Genomic DNA, 20699 nt, shown 5'->3' on the forward strand with positions numbered 1-20699 from the left:
GGAAGATACAATCCAATATATAGTAAAATCAGCCATCAAGAGCCAAATCGATATTTCAGATTTTTCGATTACGAAGTTTCTAAGAATGGGTCCGTTAAAGAAATGATCACTTTCAACCCCAGGCACTCCCCAACTTTCCAACAAATGTCAAAACTAATACCGGCTTTGAAAAGTAATTTGATACCCCACATGACTATATTTGATGAAAAAAAAAATTTACACATCATTTTGCATGTATGGAGACCCCCCCTTAAATTCGACGTAAAAGGATGTAACTCACTATATGCGTGAGCGTTCACACGTACTAAATTTAGTGTCAATCACTACAACCGTCTCCGATAAAAATACGTGTGACGGACGGAGACTATCGAGTATATCTGCATCGATTTAGGCATGATGATTCGCCATATTGCCCAAAGCGCCCAAATATTGCAGAGGACGCAGATTGCCCCAAATTAGAAGCTACAACCGGGGAGCATTTTACACTCGAAAATATAATGGAACTTATGGTGAAAGCAAAGGGGATATGGACCGAAGTCCAAAAGGTGATTGCAGCCATCGGAAAGAAGTTTAGGCAGGAAGAAGTCATCTGAAAGAATGAACGCGAGAGAAACACGAACATTAACATGAGCGCAGAATAAATTCTGATCCAGCTCCGCGACGTAATACCAAGTGGAAGTCGCGCGGGGAGAGTGGAAGGAGAAGGAGGTCGTTTTAGTGGGTAAGAGTATAAAAAATAATGACGTAAGCCAGAAAAATGTCGAGCATTAGAGAACACATCATAATCGACGAATATAATGTAACAAACGCAGACAGCTTCATTTAGCGAGTCTGACGAGATTAGGAGCCAAATTCAGTTTAAAGATAGAGTGGTCTTTTCCGGTCTGTGCATTTTGAAAGTCAGTTGCATACACAGGATTAGAATCCTTCGCATCTACAAATCGATTGTAAAACCTACACAGGTGGGCATAATTATTTCAACATATGATATTTTCCACAAATATTAAATTCGCATTTGAAGAGGAAGAATGAAGAATGCTAGAAACGATTTTTGTTTAACACAGGAAAAAGTAAGTTCCTTGGTTGCGCGTTCAAAAGTTCAAAAAGTCTTTGAGCTAGCACAGGGATATGGATATTAACGAGATACCATCACCAACACTATCAGAGAAGAAAAAGATAAAATATCTGGGACGGTGGAAAATAGAGTCAGATTCTGAATACATTTGAAAGGAGGGTGCTGAGGAGGATTGTCTAGGCAAAGCGTGATGGACATCGATGATGAATCAGTTATCACCATGAGCTGTACGAAATATTTGGCGAACCACATATTTCCACAACAATCAAAGTCAAAAGTTACGATGGGTTGGTCGTCTCCAACGCATAGACAACATTCGAATACCTAGAAAGATATTTGAAGGAAAACCCGTAGTTCAAAGACCAGTTCAAAAACCCATGAAATGGTGCCATGATTCAATAGACTAAGATGGTGCCTTACTGCAAGTATTCATTTTTTTAGAATTTACTTTATTACTTTGTGTTAACGCAAAGCATTGATTTTCTTAAATTAAAATGGTTGAGGAACGGTGAAAGATGAACGAGAGGTATGTGAGGAATATAAGGGGTTTATCAGACAGAAAAATCTGCTACTGAAGATAAAGTGCCAAATCATTCGATAATGACCATTAAAATCTTCATATTTATTGGAAAATATGTTATTGATCAGAAAATCCCTAAACTTACAGAAACATTGGATATACACAAACCCTGGATTTGGGTAACAAACCATTGGAGACGAATACACCACGAAGTGAATCCGTATCTGAGTGTTCAATCGAATATAACAAAATTCACAATGCTTATAACCTTTTGATTTGGGCAAGGGTTAGAGAAATTTTTAAAAGCAGTCGTCATTATAACTTCAGACGATGGTAGGGATGAAAATGCACACTTCTGCAAAGTTTTAAACCACTATACATCATCTCGTTAAGTGAAATCTGTGATTGCACACATAGGCACGGCGTTTAACCAGAGTGGAGCGAGGAATGGCTAGTCATGAACTTACTGGAGGTATTATGCCGAGCGATTTGAATCGTGCGTGCAAGTGGCTAACTAACTGCTCACCATAGATATGCTGTTCAACGCTAAGATCTGGCATCATTGCATTACTCCCTAATGAAAATGGGTTTCTACTTGCTCCGTTTAGAGTAAACTCGTTGCCGACGTGACTATAGCCTTTCTGTATAAGACTGCCAATGCTTCTACTCCTTATGATTCGCTTAATATTCAGAAAAATCCGTGCATTTTCAGGTTTTGAATAAAAGAAAACCTTATTAAAATCGATTCACTGTCTGTCTGCCGCACTTCTCCAACACGGCTACACCGATTCAAACTAAATTTGGTAGACACATGACAACTATGAAAAATCTGAAAAATGCAGAGCCATGCGCTTATATGAAATCTAGGCTTCAAAATATGGCCCATTCCGATATCTACTCAAATAATATTAATACGTATATTACCAACTTTTTGAATTTGACCGGAAAACCCACTTTGAGTTTGTCCTAGGCAAGCAGCAGCAGGGAGGACAGTATCGCGCATAATACTGGCTATTAGTATCAAAGTTATAGCAGTTCAAAGTTATCAATTTTGCGCGAACTTACTGCATCTTAACCCATTCAAATAAGATGCTCACGTTAAAGTCCCATATATGAAAAAGTTACTTCGTCCCAGCCCTTTCGCCGCTATTAGGCGAACCCTTTTAAGGTTTTGTGTGAAACAAAACGCAAAAATATGTTTTAATCTTCCTAATCTAATCTCTAATTTTCAACGGTAGATTTGAAGGCACTATGCTAATCGTGTAGTAATTCCAAATTTTTTAAGATGAAAGCGTTAGCAGCGATTTAAAAAGGCGATAAGTTACCAAAAAAACTAGAACAGAGCAACAATTTCCGGTAAACATGTATCGTCATCATATTGATTTGATGATGTGATGACCAGTTGAATAGAGAATCAGCCGCGGAATCGAATTATTCTTTCGTATCTGTTATTAGTTGATGGTAAACAAAATTGTTGTACACAAAACCTTAAAAATGGATGCATCAAGTGGTGTATTTGATTTTAAGACCGATTTTTTTTTGCCAGTAAAAATGTATTTCGGAAAAAAAAATTGTCTTGAATCCATTAATTTACACAAGGATATAAAACCATTAGATACATTTATCATCATTCAAATCTAGTTTATTATCAGAAATCATGATGCCATACACGCGTGGTATAGTGAAATGGACTCATTACAATAAAATACTACACGGTCATTCAACTGTTAAGAAAAAACACCCATTTTGGATCAAGAATAATATCGGAACGACTGGTCCGAAAAAATTTAATCGTAGTACGACAAAAACCCTGTATAACATCTATGTAAATATAGCATTTGACGGTAAAGGTGTTCAAAGGTGAATCACTTCAAGAAGCACCTCCAGCTAAATAAATCTACATTGGGTTTTTTTTGCAATATATTATCATGGATCAGTTGTAAGTGGAGTGCATTGGATTTTTTGCCATAAGTCTTTGGAGAAAGAAAGAGAACAACCGGTTATATAAGACAATTTTTATCGTAACTATATGATAAGGTTGCAATGCTCTAAATAAACTGAAATCTAACCGATCAAAATGTTGGATTGTTGGGTGATTCATCGTACAGATTCAATGAGTTTTTTTTTAAATTTCGCGAGTAAAAAATAAACAATGCATCATCGTTCTCCAAATAGCACTTGTAAGGTTCAAATTCCATGTTTGGAAAATACTTAAATCAAAATAGAATCGATTATGTATGCAAAAATGTATTGATCAATCATCGCGGGAAAAGTCTCAAAAACAACAAAGTTGTTTTCAATGGTATATAATTGTTTAATTTTTTTATTGTCTTTCCATAAGTAACAACCACCATAAAAATTGAATTGGTCAAATTTGCAATCTATATAAAACGTGGCCAAAGAATTATACAGATATATGTAGATATTATTCATTCTGAAAAACGTTGCATTTGAAATAGCTGAAATAATAGATGCGTTTGCAACTAGATTAGCTGATGTCAGCTGATTTTTTTGAGCCAAATTGGTGTTGCTAATTTAGTGCCCTTTGAAATTGATACTACCTTGCTTAAATTTTTTCTGCTAATATTTTGTATAAACATACTGCCGAAGGCATGGCATTGACCAATTTAAGAGTCAATATTCTGTTGTAATGTAACAGAACCTGGAAATGCCCACAAGCTAGAGCCAAATTCACAGTCAGAAGAACTCTCATACTTTTTAAACCTGACTATTAATGTGTTTTATTGATTTTTACAATAGTTTCTTCAGACGTGTTAAATCGAGCAAACCACAATGAGTCCCGTGAGCATATCGATTCACTAATTGACGTTAGTTAGTTAGTGGTATACACTGAAAGTAACCACGTCGATCATTGATACCTCCCTGAATAATGATACTTGTGAAGGTGTGTTCCTATACCTAAAAACAGGTGTGGCACGAGTACACTCAGCTAAGGGTTTCTCTCTTGAAATTATATAAATTGTCTTTATTTTCCACCGAATATGTAGATACAAATCGATATATCCCCAAAACTTTTGTGGTGCAGCCAGATACAACCCTTGCCCATTACATAAACTAATTTTTGAAAAATTATTCTATTTCATTTTTCCGTTTATACCGGATAAAAATGAATTTGGAATACTTCGCTACATTTTGAAATAGTATTCTTGATTTGCCATCATCATGACCCCAAGTTAAATATTGCAGTGCATGCACAACAACCGGTATCAGGTCTAGGCCTGCTCCAGTAAGGAACTTCACGCGTCCGCGTTTTGCGCCGAGGTACACCAGAAGTTTGCAGCTTCGCAATATAGGCCCAAAAATTGTATAATATGTTAAATATAAAAAATGAACGCAGCCATTAAAAGTGAATTTATTCAATAAGTAAAGTTTACATCTAATGACGAAACGTCCTTTCGTCTGGGTGGCAACATTAACATGCGAAAGTGGTGAATCTGACAGACTTATCTTATGTTTATTAGAGATGTCGACATATGATCCTAATTTTTGTGACTTCCATATGTATAAGACGACATCCGGTGGCAGGATAGTAACACTACATATAACACAGTGGGTGGTGCAGGCAATTGTTATAGAGGAGGAGGCAATATCAATTGGTTCCCAGTCTAAATGATAAGCTGCGCTTGGTTTTTTTACGACAGTATTGAAGCAGTAATACTCGGCGAACAAAGTGGTGGTAGTGATATCTAACTCAAATAATCTTAAGTTGGAATACGGCTAATAGGGTTCTGTCTCAAGAAGATTGATTTCTTGTTTTTTCATAGAAGATTGAATTCTTGTTTTTTTATAAATTCGAAAAACGTTGAAGAAAAAAATATGCACATTTGCACGAAATGGATTCAATAATGTTGGCCCGGCGGTGGATTAATAAGAATGGGCCATATCTTTAGTTTTGGAAACTGACATGAAAGTTAAAATCTTGTTCCAGACTGCAACCACTTTCATCAATAATATTTTAAGCATTTCCTGCTTCTTCATAATTAGTACTAGTTGCTTTTTTATTCAATTTTGAATTATGCATCCCTTATCCTGCTTTAAACTTATCGAACAATTCTTGGCTTAAAAATAAAATTAATAAATTGCTACAAAAACGGCTTGACTCGAAGCATGTTCTTCAATTTTCCGCGAGTTGTAAGTATGCACTCATTTCTTTAGTTGCGCCATTCATTTGCTTCAGTCTCTGAACAATCCCCCCTTAATTGGAAAATAAGTTCAATGATATCATTAACAATGATAGGCCTCTATTTTGGCTTCAATTAAAGAATAAGGATAAAAGTTATCTAAGATTAGGTCGAAACTAATTGCAATAAATGACATCCTAAATTCGAAATATTTTGGAAATTCTGTTAATTATCAAAGTATTCTTTCGAATGAAAGTCTTATCGTTAATGATGGTAGTGTTCCGCGATGGTTCACTCTTTCTTGTCGTGTGTTTTATAGAGGCCAATTGTCAGTTGGATCCTTAGCAAGAAAATTTGCGAGTTCTTACCCGCGTTTGAGAGAAGAATCCTCCGAAGAATTTTTGGCGCCCTACATGAAGATAAACAGTTCCATAGCCTACATAACTACAATATTTATGAGCGAATCCACGACAGTCTAGTTGCGGACAAAATTTGGCTCAAGAAGTTGTGGTGGGGGAATCACTTAATCCGTATGGGTAAGGATAATTCAGCCCGGAAAGTCTATAAGGGCAATATCAATAACGTAAACCAGGGCGCCAGATAGCCTTTAGGGATACCGAATTGGTGGACTTCGAACCGGCCTGGATACCCGTTAATGCGCCGTTGTTGATGATCATGAATTGTCAGTTATATATTGATCCATTTAGAAGGATAGTTAACATCTTTTGTTTATTTGAGGAGTCGGCATCGACTTGATGGCGGACCGGACCACTGGGCAAGCAGCTCACTTCCACTCTTGTAGTCCATTTACCGCTCTTTTTGGGTTAAACACTCAATTTATTAAAAAAAACTGAAACAAAAAATTCATTTCGACCCAGTTTAGGTCTGAACAGGCAACGGATTTCACTTGAATATAATTCGCACTCATGTCGCCTCTTTCGGTCACGCCGCTTCCTGGACAGAGACGGTTGATTTCTTCTAATATCGCGTTTACCTGATCGAAAATGCGAGCATTATCTTTGGCTGTACGATTAGTTCTTCTAAACCTGCCATGAATATTTCACTGGTGAGTAGGCAAACAGGATTATCCATTGCTGAAGTAATTTTCGCTCATCCATAGCGCCGCTAATTTCGTTTACTGATCATTTTCCAACCTTTTCTTGGTCGTGGTTTCGGCGTTTTGTTGAACTATATTTCTAGATTATGCAAGGCATACTTTACCCCTAAGAAAATTGCCTTTATATCGAACGATATAAGGATTTCCTTAAGCCTGATCAAGAAGAATACATACAGGAAATTCTTCGCACGGAACATTGCTTGGATTTGTATAGTGGAAGGAGGTTCACGCGTGAAAAATTTCGCGTATATTTTTTGGATGTTCTGGATGTGTGTGATGCATGGGATTCAGGAACATACGCAAGAAAACCATCTAGATACCATCATCACATGCACCAGTTAGCTACCTCTTACCTAACCTGGCGTATATGCAATGATAGCATCCATTTCCTCCTAGTGAGCGGACCTCTTTTTTTCCAGTAAATATTTTTTTCAGAAATCAGTTAGTGGTTGCTGTCTAGGTTCACACGAGTTAAGGTTTAATTGAGGATGTTTCATTCAATACACGAAGATCAATCAAACATAAACGGAAGTTTTTTTTAATGATTTTTCTTAGTATGAAATAATTTCAAACACAATGTTCACAACGTTTTTGAAATTATCCTGATTCCGTCGTCATAAAAAGTTGAAAAATGAGTCGTGAATCAATTGCGCACACAGTGAAAGAATTTGTCTGCAACCAATCCGATTTCACTTTTATTGGTGCGGTCTCATGTGTTAACTCAGTTGTGTAGTGGTGAGAAAACTTTCTTCAGAATAGCAGGCTAATATCGTCTGGCAAATTTCCAAACCGGCGTTTTTTTTTAACAAGCCGAGAACTCATCAGGCTGAGATCTTTGAGAGTCCAGGTTCCTCCCTGGTTATGGAATGTACACTCCTGTGATGGGTACTGAAAAAACAATTTCGCCGACGATGAGATGCTGGTCTTCCTTTAAAAGCTCCCTAACTGAACAGATATTTTCATCTGTGATGAAGTTCGAGGATGCCGATTTTGACTCTGATTTCCCACCAGAGAGAGAGTTTCCGCCCTGAATTGCACCCGTAAACGTGGTAAAATTTGTAAAGGTTCCACTTCTTCTCGTGTCAAAAACTTTATAATAATCCGTTGCGCAACAGAAGTAGAAACCACTTGCTCACTCATTGCTCTAACATAGTCTGAATAAGAGTAATATTGGTAGTGGGTGCAGAGGTAAAGTAAAGAGTTCCAGACTGAATTCATGGATAAAATTCAGAGCCTTCCGATTCTCCAGCAACGCTTGATAACCAATGACCTGTTTATATTTGACTGACCCTCGTAATTCATACCCATGTTGGATTTTTGAATTAAGATATTCGGAGCCAGCAGCCACTTTTTAAATGGCAGTATCTGAAGAGTTACGATAAAACCGTTAGTAATTTTTGACCATCAATTTGTTTCCTTTGCCTGCTGCTTGTTTGCTGTTGGATTAAGCTCTTAACCATGTATCTAACATTACCTCGCTCATCCTTTTTCAGGTGTCTTATGGCTTTTTCAACGTCTGTTATCACATTCTCTATATTTGTCTTCCCTTCTGTTCCTTCCTTTATTCAGTAACGCCATTTTTTCATCCTTGAACACTTTCGATGATTTAGTTACCATAAATTTGAATTTCTTTCCCACTGACTCATTTTTGGTTACATCGTAATTATCACTATGAGGGACATTAGCTCAGCTAAAAGCATGCTGTTAGCATTCCTATGAATGATTATCATTAGGGAATTTGGGTTCCATCTGGGTATTTTGTAATGGAATCCCGTCCGCCAATTTTAAGTGGATGTGGTATGTCTAACGTGTGATTTTTTCATACGTTTGCCAAATTACTCAATCAATAACCATTGTTGCCACTTATTGCCACGGTCAAGAAGCAACCAACATCCAATTGCTACTTGCGTCCATATTGCAACCAGCGCAGAAGTGATGCACCGTCTGATGTTTCTACTTTGGACAAACCTGTCATGTTTGAAAAAATGCTGTATTTTATACTAAACACGAGAAACACTTTCCCCTTGGTGCGATCCGTCTTCAAGACACGCTCAATCAACAAAAGCAAATTATTCAAAATGTTAACCAACTTTTGTCACAGAGAAGAACCAACTAGATGGACAGGCCTTTCCTTAGTATAGTCAAGGGTGAACAAAACGTTCCATTTCCCGTTGCGCAACACATTATAATAAAGTTCTCAATTAAGAAAGGCATAGAATCTTTAAAAACTTCGACTCAGTCGGGGACGGTAATCTATCTTGCACCGGGCCATTCGATCCGGTTGAAAAAGTGAAAGCCACTTAAAAAACAAAATAAGTAATACCCTCAACAAACGCTAAGCGATTTTCCGAAGGAGACCCAACAGTAACGAGACTCCCACTCGTACGCGTTGTGGCTGCAGCTAAGGAGCATCGCTCGCTCTTCTATTACTACCACAGAGCTGGGAACAAGATAGGCTTCTATGGGTAATAGGTTTTCGTCTCCGTCCCTGTTCGAAGACTACATGCGTGCTATCCAGAAAAAATATTGAAGAATTAGAATGACTGATGCTATTTACCACCAAGATAAGGATACCTGAATTCCATCTACCACGGCTGAATGAACAAAGATTGATTCTTTCCTCCAATGTAAAGTATCAGCGTGTAATCCTGAATTCAAAGTTAAATTGGAGATTGAACATAGAACTGAGGGTTAAGAAGGCCTGCATAGCCTTCTATGCCTGCAAGAGAACCTTTGCACAGAAATGGGGCCTTCGGTTGAGGATGGTTCTCTGGATGTACACGGCTGTAGTGCGTCCGATTATAACGTACGGCTCAATTGTATGGTGGCAGGCTTTGAAGAAAAAATATAATAAGATGAAGCTTAATAGGATTCAAAGAACCAGGTGTGCAGATGCCACTGGGGCTCTGCAGTCCTGCCCGGCAGGACCTCCTCCTAGACCTCCACATTAAATATGTTCCAGCGTGCAGTGCCGTCAGACTACGTGAGTTCGGATGCTGGACAGCGAAGCCCTACGGCCACAGCAACATCCTAGATGAAATACCTCGGGAAATCTTGGCAACCCCCACGGAAAATGCCACACGCAAGCTGAATTTCACGCGAAACTTTGCTGTGGGCCTTCCAACCAGGGCAAAGTGCAAAACGGGCGGCGTGTTGCAAGATGATGACACAATATTCTTTACGGACGGGAGTTTTCCCGAATACACACAGTGTATCTAAGTCATATGGTCTCCCAGGTTTCGCCAGTGTATTCAAGGCGGAAGTACTGGCGATATTGGAAGTCTGTCGATGGCTTGAGCGAAGCCCCAAGCGTAACATAGCCATTCTGATCGACAGCCAAGCGGCCATCAAGGTCTTGTACTCAGCGGCGACATCTTCTAGGCTGGTGGGGCAATGCAGAGATGCGCTGAACCGTCTGGGCGGCACACTCAAGGTCACTCTCCTTTGAGTTCCCGGGCATACCCTACAATTCACATTGCCGAAGCTGCGGAGAAGGAAGGGAAACCCTCATGCAATTTCTCTCCGATTGCCCAGCTAGAGTCAGGCTGCGGACATTGGGTAAACCATTCTTTGGGGACCTAAGAGAGATTTCTAGCTGCAGGGTGGGAGAGCTGCTTTCTTTCGTGGATGCTACGGGCTGGCTCTGAAGATCCGAGCCGGCTGGAACCTGCCTCCCTGTTCCCATAACAACAGTCACGATCTTAGGAGTTTGTGGCATCAAAACGGCGCACCAAAGCACTAATTGGGCTCCTCGGAGCAGCCACTGATACCTACCTACCCTAGATGACTTTATTATGGTCATACATTACTAAAAAATCTCCTCGGAAACTAATCCAAATTGTGCTACAAAATAACATGGCCCCAAATACCCAGTTAAATTGAATCCGAACAATTCTGCAAGCTGCAATTGGCAAATGCACTAGCTAAATAATCCCAACCACCTACATGGCTGATGAACAACTATCCTAACGCTTTTCAGATTGGAAGAAATTGTTTAAAGGCAAGCCATCAGGAAACCAATTATTAAATAAATACAATGAATTGTAAATTGTACTAATCATCAGGCTAGATACGTTTCTCTGATGCGCAATATACAAGCATGAAACGGAAGAAAAATTCTCACTTACCCTGTTTTCTTTCAATGCTTTTTCATCGTGAATGAGTAGATACAAATACAACTCCCTAATTTTGTCATGAATATCAAAAAATGCTGTTGAACTCGAACTCGAAGATGCTGCTGTAGCTCCGCCGGTCGAAGCACTAGAAGATGCTAATGGATTCGCTGTGTGAGATTGCTGTGATGGGGATGGCGAGGACGAGGCCGCTCCTTGTGGACTCGATGACACAATATTTGCTTGATGAGCACCGATACCGCTGTTGCTACCGCCAGCAATCGGATGATTGAGTAAATTACTGTTGACCGAAGTCGAATACACAACTTTTGAGGACCTAAACTGATCGACGTTGCCTTTATTGTCGCCAATGGAACTCTGTGGCTGCTGCTGGCTTGACGGTGCCGATGTTGATAGAAATTTCGCATTGTTACTATTATTAGCTAATGAACTGGAAGAACTAAGCAACGGCTGCAGAATCGATGATGACGCCGACGTAGACGACGCCGTCCCCTCACCATATATCGAAAAATTGGTTAATTTTGGTTTTTTACTAGGTGATGATGAGTTGCTTAATTGATTGCTACTACTAAAATTATCAGAAGACGCTAACGACGTAAGAAGCGGACGTTTTTCAGGTTTCAGACTGTTTAGTGTCGGCGATGGTGGCGAAACGTTCAACAGACATTCCGGTACTACCGGCGATGGTGATATAATTGAAGCAATGTTCGAAAGTAACGATGGCGGGGACATCGATTGAATTTGTTGGTGCTGCTCGGCCACCGAATTAACTGACGACAACAGTTCATGGTCGCCGAGTTGCGAGATCGTGGGAAATTCTGTGGGTAAGTCGGGGGTATCGAACAGATACTGTGGCGGATGATATGACAACGTGTTGAGGCCTCCGATAGATCCAGTTTGGTGGATGTAGTTGTGATGAGGCTGCTGGGCCTCATGTGTTTGGTATTGGTGATTCTGCTGCGACTGCAGGAGATGCGGCTGCCGAAATGTATTCGAGGCGTTGGATTGAAGCGATGATCCTTTAAGTTTCAACAAAGCGTCATTTATTATAGTCTGAAACGAGAACGAGAGGAAGGTCAGGCCGGTTTACATTCTATCCACAGATAATACTTTTGGCGGGCCCGAAAAACAATTGGAATCCAATTTGCTCGATGGGTAATTGTTCATTTGGATCATTAAATACTAACAAAGTACAATCGAAAAAGGAAATTTAATTTTCACTTGTTTTTCGTAATCGGAAACTTAAAGGGAGGTCCTGGTATGTTCTCATACTAAATTCATTCACTAAATTATCATCGAACTTCACTTGTTTCAGTTATTGCATAAACAAAACTCACAGCATGCAAAAAGACTAGTTACTCCCGAATTCCATGCAAACCTGGCGAACGATAATAACTTTATAAAACTTACATCAGCTTCTTGACATGATGAATCCAAACTTTGCATTGTGCCTGAATGGTCGACATTCAACGATCGCCTATAGTTCTCCGGGTCGGCATTAAATGCAACAATACACAAGTGATTTTCCGATTACGAATGTCCTGCAACAGCTGATACTGCTAGGCTGGTCTGGCGTATAACAAATTACGATCCTGCAATCGCAAAAACACACAAAAATACAATATTAGTGGTCATAACCAGAAGCAGCAACTTAAGTACTAAACAAACTATCAAAATTTCATCCATTTCCCACAGTAGACATTGAAAAGGAGAAAAACTTTTTCTTTTCTTTACTTTTCTCAACTTCTGGACGACGACGACGATAGTGATTCGGTGCGTTCTCGGTCGCTATTCATGCTTTCACCGCGACAGTATTATGTCGTCGTCGTTTTTATGTTACTCCATTCAGTTATTTCGCACTGAAATGTTATCAGAACTTGATTGGGACTATCGGTACAATGGAAAACAAAGCACTTGTTTCGCTATTTCACACTGAAATTCGCGAATTTTGTGTGAAAGATGATAGTAGCCAGAGGAAGAAATTTCTCAAAATGACATGTTTTGACAGTTCAACTGTTCGACGCTCTACACTACTTAAGGTGAGCTGAATTGGGAAAGATACGTACACATTGAAATCACTTGTCAAATGTTCGGCGCTCAGCTGTTATACATGTTGTGCTCCAACAGTGTTAATAGAAAATATATGGATAACATTGCACCAGAGGATTTAGAATACTATTTGTGTACAAACAGTTGAAAGAAATTACGACAGACGTTTTGAATATGGGAATCTTTCGGGGTGATTACATTATCCATTTGTATTTTTATTTATAAAAATACTTCTCGATTTTTTTCTGATGGGTATACAATACGAGGAGCAGCATTCTAATCGTCTGGAAAAGACACGGGAATATGTCGAAGGGAGGCTGTGAGTTAACCCAATTAGCCCGTCTGAACCCTACTCAAATTGTGCTACCTATTTTTAAGATATCATAAGCAAAATATTGGAGAGGATAAAATAGACTACTCCTTTTTATTGAGGAACCGGGACGCCAATATAGCTGCTCCTCATTATGATATTATTCGTAGACCTGGTTACATATGCAATGGCTTAGTGATCCAGAAGTCGTCATGAAATGGATTGAATTTCGGCATCAGACACAAGAGAAGTTTCTTAGGGCTAACAGAGAGTTAAATTAGAGTCTTACGATTCATCCTATTTGCGGGAGGCCTATCCCTGTAACCAATTCCGTTAACTAAAAGAGAGTTGGTTTGACTCCGAACACCCCTAAAATATCATCCTCCAAATGATATAATATTAGGAGAGATCTAGAATAAATCCTGCCGATGTAACTGCGGTTTTCCAGGAATTCTATCATAAACCGTACCGGGCCAACTTGGAAAGGAAGGGTCACTATAGTTTGAATCGCTGTGTAAGCTTGTGTAAGGCTTAGGAAGCAGATGACATAAATTGCATTTGGTCTAATAGTATTTAAACCCACCTGTGGGCAAGGGATTTTGTCGTACAAGGCGAAAGATAGCGATTGTTCCTGGAGCCCACGCAATTTCTGCAAAATTGTTAATTCGACTCATCCGTAATTTTTAGGAATCTGAGATCTTTTCCAAGGAGTGAAAAGAGTGGTTGAACGTCAAGATTCTGAAAAAGGGCATCTATTTTGAAAGCGACGATTTGAAGAAAATTCGCACACTTCCTGCGTTCCTAAAGATAATATCTAAAATTACAAATTAACGCAAAAAAAAACACTTTGAAAGCTTGATTGTTTCTGTTCTGAGTCCTCAAGCCACAATAACCTTCGAAGAAAATGGAGGGGTTTAATGGACGATGACATCTTTCGCTACGGCTTTGGATTTAGATAACGAAACATGCGGAATCGGACTGAAGATAAATACAAACAAACAAAACCAAGGTCCTCAGTCTGGGTCATCGCCCTCTTCCCATTTGCCGATCAATTTGTATATTGTATTGATAGCATTGTTTCATCTGACAATGATACCTAACTCAATGTTACTCAATGCATCGAAAATGTTAAAACTGCCTTCACCAGTACGTTAATGTGTGGGCAAGGCACCGGTGTTGAATAAAAGGCAAAAATGCTGTCGATAGGTCACACTTCAAGAAAGAGCGATAACTCGTACCTTGCAATGGAATCCATTATCTCGGACTGATAAGTGGGTCGTTCTAGAACGGTTTAGGACTGCAGCTTCTCAGGTAGACCTGGAAGGGGTTGAGGTATATCTCCGCGCACTGGTAGCGATGATGCACGGATGTAATTGAAGCGCTATATCCACTTATGACATAAAGATAACCATGTACTAGTATGGATTTATATAGAATATGATAACAACGGTGAGATAGCTCTGAATGTGTATTAAAAAATTAGCTGCGTAAAGGTATTAGGAAATAAATTGCTACCAGTTGCATTTTCCAACAGGACAGTTAGTGCGATTTTGCGTCGCTTCTCGATGTCCTGAATGTGATGTTAGACTTAGAGGTTAGTTAGTTAGTTAGAGGTTCTAACGGTCGATAGAAGACCTTATAATCTGAACGAATAGGTCGTAGGTGTAAACAAAATCGAAATTACAATAAATGCCTCCAAAAGTGGGAAAATATTAACTGGATCGCGCTTAAAAGTGGTGCCATCTCACATAGCACAATTATTCCAATTTGGTATGATCGTTGTACACGACAAGTTGGCTCATAATCGATCGACCCATCACTAAACATCATAATCGAAGTAATAAACAAAAGAATGGGCTGAACCAGTGGGAGTGTATCAAAACTAAAACACTCAAATCATCGACTCTAACGGTTATCGACTCCGTTTCTTGGAATTCGCATCACATATTTTTAATCAACTGTCTGGAAAAGCAAAAACAATAACAGGGGAATATTATTTCCGTGTTTCAGCCAATGATGAACCCCGCCCTGGAATTACTTTGATACCATCTCTGGTGGGCAAATCATTCCAATGGAAATGATTTTAATACTGAAACTAAAGGCAAGGACAGAGGAACCTAGATTAAAAGCAAAGTACTACACTATATTGTAAGAGGAATTTGTTCAGAATAAAAAAACTATGAGCCTCCCAAAACAATGAACAATAACAGAATCATAGAATTCACAATATAATCCTTAGGAAAACCAGATATTAATAGACATCAAGTTAACATGCAACGATTTGGGCTAGACGGTATCGAACCAAGTAATGTTTCATGCATGGGGTCCATACCCCAAATTTTAGTGGATAATAAAGTAGAAATATAAATGCTGAAATTGTTTTATTTGCATATACTTTATATGTGGAGATCTGTTCCTTCAGAGCTAATACTGATTTTTCTTTGGAAACAAACCTCTCGTTTTTTATTCTATAAATTGAAATAAACAACACTAACTTCCTCATATGCATATATGAGTTGTAAAACTATTTCGTCGTGTTGCGCATTATGTTCGTACTCTTATTGCGAAGAGGGAGATGGGGGACCTAATGGCAAGGGGTTCCCAAAACTAACTGAACTATGAATTTTGCGATTAATTGAATGTATTACTAGACTGCAACTTCTAAAGTTGAAACTTATAGGGAAATTTTAGTGCTTGTGGCTTGAAAATGAGCTTGAGGCTGCAATTCGTCATGGAATTTACTGCCTCGATATTGTCCGAGTTTATAAGTAATCGGGTCGTCGGGTGAATTTGAACCAGAATTTTTTTAATCTAATTTATTTTTGGCGGCCATTTTTTGTATATTTCGTTTTTTTTATCTTAATTCAATAAATTGATATCATGTTCATTTCGGTGCCATAAGCCACTATGCTAACATCTTCGCGACAACAGAAAACTCGAAAACACTCCTCCAGTTGTCGCAATCGAAATGGGTTCCCTTCTTCGGAATCTTAACAATCATTTCCCTCTTCCAGTCAGTGGAAAACATCTCATATTCTTCTATTTACAAGAGAAGAAGTAACAACTTAGTAGAGACCGGAGGGACCGGAGGCGCAGTATTCGCTTGGTATGCCATATTATCTGCAAGAGGTAGAACTTTACTAGATGTTATTCGATTCCCTTATGAAGCGAGTGGTAGAATTTCTTTTGTCATAGGATACACTGCGTTACACTTCTTCGCCCTAGTGATGCTCCAGCTCATGGAGCTCACCATCGAGCGCAGCCATCAACAGAGCTTTCAGCTGTCTAAATTCCTCAATCCGCCTCCTCCGCAGTCAGCTAGGTATAGTAACGTTCTTTTGGGTCATTGCCAATAACTCACCCAACTTAGATGATGGCATTTGTGAATCCAGCCGAGTGCTAATCAATATTTTCGAAAGTATAAAAATTTGCAATACGATCCGTACCTTGCACATTTTCTTTCCAAACGATCCTTTAAATAATTCACTTTTGGAGTACCTGCATATGCACATATATTTTTCCTAAATTTAGATGAGTTCTATTGTTCTTCTGCCAGTAGACACACTAGCGATACATTCGCGAAGATAAGCGACCATCAGATGACAGTCATTAATATATTTATGATCCCGATAGAGTCGTTCTGATTAGACGTTCTTGCCAGCCGCTTTTGTAACGGTCACTATGCCTCCCATTACATGTCTGAGCACTGTTGTCAGCGTCACTTAATTCCATCTTTGGAAACCCTCCACATCTCCCCTCCCTTTCCTTCTCCGCTATACCGGAAATCCCCGTTGGTACGCAATACTGGAATTGTGATGTTTCTTTACCTGGACCAGAATCTTGCAGTCATGGCCCTATCAGAAACTGGCTTCCATGCGATGAGAGTACGCCTTATGGTGGCCGTTAGCAACAGTCTACCGCCGGATTGGAATCTAATAACACTAAACTGGGTTCCCATACATGCAAAAGGGGGGTGTAACATTTTCATCAAATATAGTCATGTGGGATATCAAATGAAAGGCCTCGATTAGTACTTTACGAAGCTGCTAGTTTTTACATTTGCTAGAAAAGTGGGGAGTGCGGAGGGTCGAAAGTAATCATTTCTTCAACGGACCCATTCTCAGAAACTACCCAACCGACAAATCTGAAAAAACAACCACGAGGCTGTGACTATATGGTGCCTAGGCTCCGAAATACCTTCCATACCGATAATTTCCCGCAATGTAGGCTATAGTATAGAGCATAACCGTGCCAATTTTGATGGAACTCGCACTATTACTAACAAAGTTATAACAGGTCAAAGTTGCTGTTTCTTTGCAAATTTAAGACTTTCAATGTCAATATCACGCGAAAGTGGATATTCTTACATAATACATATATGAATATATTATGTACTAGGTTCTAATGGGACAAATGCACACTCAAATGGCTTTATAAAAGAGATACACAAAACCTTTCATATCTGAGGAGTCTAGCTTCAGTCTATCTTTGCTTTGGAGTCTATCTAATAGTACGCGTAAGTAAAAATATTGGCTTTATTTGACGGGAAATGGACTAGAAAGGAGATCCTTTTTGAAAGAGGGAAGGTCAAGCTATGCAGCGAATGCCATAAATGTTGGTACTCCTAAATCATCAGTGGCTGAATTTGCATAGGAAAAAATCTTATTGGTCGTCATGAAGCAGAGGTTTTTCAGAGGTGTCAAAAAAAAACTGCAAAGGAAAATGGAAGACTATTAAAGGAGGAGCAAGAAATTTGGACAACTTTCTTCCATAAATGTTCTGCAGACGAAGTCCTCAACACTAACGCTTGTCCAGCAGGCGAGGAGAGTTGGTACAAATGGCACAAAGCTGAAGATGTAATCATTTTCAACGAAGGATTCAATGGTATTCGGAAAATCCCAGTGACAATGGGATGTCAAGTTGGTCACATATGTCAGGTTTATGTAGATCGCCGTAATGAAGCGCGAATTTGGCGGTCCGAACTATGCCCGACTGACCTCGCTAAAAGAGCCAGAATTGAAATCAGAGAGCAACAATCGGCATTATAGGACTTTTTTGAAGAAACGAAGGGTCCTGTTTATGGACCAGGTATAGCAGATTAATGGTGAGTTAAAATGTTGCTGTTAATAATCACATTTTAATTTTCAAATGCCTTTTTCCCGAAACTGAATCTTGAAAATCGGCTGCCACTATAGCTAAAAATGTATCCAACGAAAATTTTGTTCAAGGATCAGGGTCAGTTGGAAAGTAACATATTTTCTCGATTGTAGTCCACGGAACTCTCATCTTTGGGCAAGCAACCAAGTTGTAACATATATGACTTGTGGTTTTGTCCATCAGCAACTGCCTCACCTCTGCCCTGAGAGCAGCATGACCAAGGTGGTTACAAGTTAGCATTTGCTTCCTTATATTATTTCAAAAACAAGACATATGTATGAATTATAATGAAGACGAAACCGCGTTGTAAAATTTAGGCCTAAGCCAGCCGAGGCTAAACTAAAATTTTGATCGGTTCGTAAGCAATATACTTTCTCGATTGTGGTTCACGGGACCCTCATCCCTGGATAAGCACCCAAGTTGCTAAATATGACTTGCGGTTTCGTCCTGGGCAGAGGGGAGTGAGAGGGAATGGAGCAAATGCCAACTTGTAACCACCTCGGTCATGCCGCTCCTAGGAGAGAGGTGAAGCAGCATCTAATGCGTTGCCTTCGCCCCTGGACGAAACCGCAAGCCGTCTATTCAACGAAATTCATAACATATTTCTACGGTTCGGTTTTGGAGATGGGTGCATAAGTTGCCATGTACTCTGAAAACAAGCTACGATATCGAACTGAAAAAAAATTGTCACATATACGTAAGGTGTCAATAAATATATGGTGAAAAAATCACGTTTGCATCTTTATCCAGTGCGGCCTTCACACGGCCCTTAAACCTGAGACCGAATATTTTCTTAACGTTCAGCTTCATTCAATGGGCACATATTGGATATAAGTCCACGAGTTGCAATCTGAACATTGACAAGGACAAGGTGTCTGGAAATAAATAACTCTTAAGAAAATATATGATTCGGTGATCATATATTTTACAAATCCATAACGAACATTGATCAGTAAAGATTATACTAATCGGAGTAAAATTTGGCTAGATAAGCCAATCATCAAGAGGGTTCACAATAAATGCAGTGTAGCTTCTTTCAGATCAACAAATTATCGTCCGACTTACGGTCAAATACCCTCTTAAGCAAGGGTGCCTGACGCACATTTTTGTTATCATTATCAGTGAGGCGACAAACAAATGCAATTCCAACTTGTAAACAAAATCCCTGACAGTGTTTTTCTCGCCCCACTGTATACGAGTAGTAGCACTCAGCCCCTGTGCGTGTGTTGCGTGGTGTGTGCTACACGTGCAATTCATGCACGGCCGACCGACTGACCGCTGCGCAAGTGTGCGTGTATGAATGGGACTTTTTGACGGTCAAACGGCAATAAAACTGACCTATCACCAGATGGCCAACCCACGTTCGCTCTGATTTTTTCACGATCCGCCGGCGGCCTGCTGAAAAGAAGCGCTCGGCGACGCCGTAGACTCAACATAAAATTCTAACCTGTCAAAATCTTCACATATTCCGTAACTGTCATACACAAGTTTCGCTGGTATGCACCGACCACACATCCAACCGAATCGCATGTACGGCGTAATCCAAACACGATGCTGTACTTCCGTCTCGATCCGACAAACGGGAGTCTTACACGAAGTGCGGCTCTGTCTGTCTCTGTTACACCAGCCAACCACCAGCTTCGCGACGATACACTGGATCCTTCACTCACGCCGATTCAGCGTATGCCAGCGAGAAAAACAACTTGAATGTCATTTCACTCCGATCAGTCCGACTGTGCACATACACACACACCGCCGCCCTCAACATCAATGTATGACTTTAAGAAAATTGCACGCAACTCCTTATTTTGTTATTTGCTGCACTCTTCAACAGAAAATCCACTTTGCACGGCGCCTGGGCTACTGACCGACCCTCGGCAAACGCGACTTGGCTCTTTGCACGGCTGCAAGGGTGCACGCGAACGGGATTACGGCGAAAAGTCCGGGGAAAATGTGACACTCGACGTCGAAAATGACTTTTCTCGACAGCGACTGTGGATACGACAGCGGAACGGCTACGAAACCACTGCTGCGCTAGTAGTGGTGGATTTGTTGTGTTTTGATACGGTCGGTAATGGGGCTTTGGCGTGGTGTGCGGGTTTGTTTATGAACGCACACTAGCACAATCGATGACATTTCTTATGACATATGGCATTCGGGCTGGAAAGCATCTGGCGGTCGATAGTGTAGGTATTT

General features: G+C 39.8%; 1 protein-coding gene across 3 annotated transcripts in view; it reads right to left on the bottom strand.

The window, feature by feature from the left end:
• Window positions 1–20530, bottom strand: part of LOC119648065 — a 36077-nt gene extending 15547 nt beyond the window's left edge. Inside the window, exons 1-3 of one of the 3 annotated variants that reach the window (XM_038049534.1) lie at window positions 19951–20530; window positions 12398–12579; window positions 10982–12040 (exon numbers count right to left, since the gene is read on the bottom strand). In XM_038049534.1, the coding sequence (XP_037905462.1) occupies window positions 10982–12040; window positions 12398–12433 (1095 nt within the window). In that variant the 5' untranslated portion in view covers window positions 12434–12579; window positions 19951–20530. Of the gene's footprint in view, window positions 1–10981; window positions 12041–12397; window positions 12580–12721; window positions 12993–19841 lie in introns of those variants that run through there. The other 2 variants (XM_038049537.1, XM_038049535.1) reach the window with 2 other exon arrangements.
• Window positions 20531–20699: the final 169 nt, after the last annotated feature.

This window comes from Hermetia illucens, chromosome 2 (assembly GCF_905115235.1).
Source record: "Hermetia illucens chromosome 2, iHerIll2.2.curated.20191125, whole genome shotgun sequence".
Taxonomy (NCBI): Eukaryota; Metazoa; Arthropoda; class Insecta; order Diptera; family Stratiomyidae; genus Hermetia; species Hermetia illucens.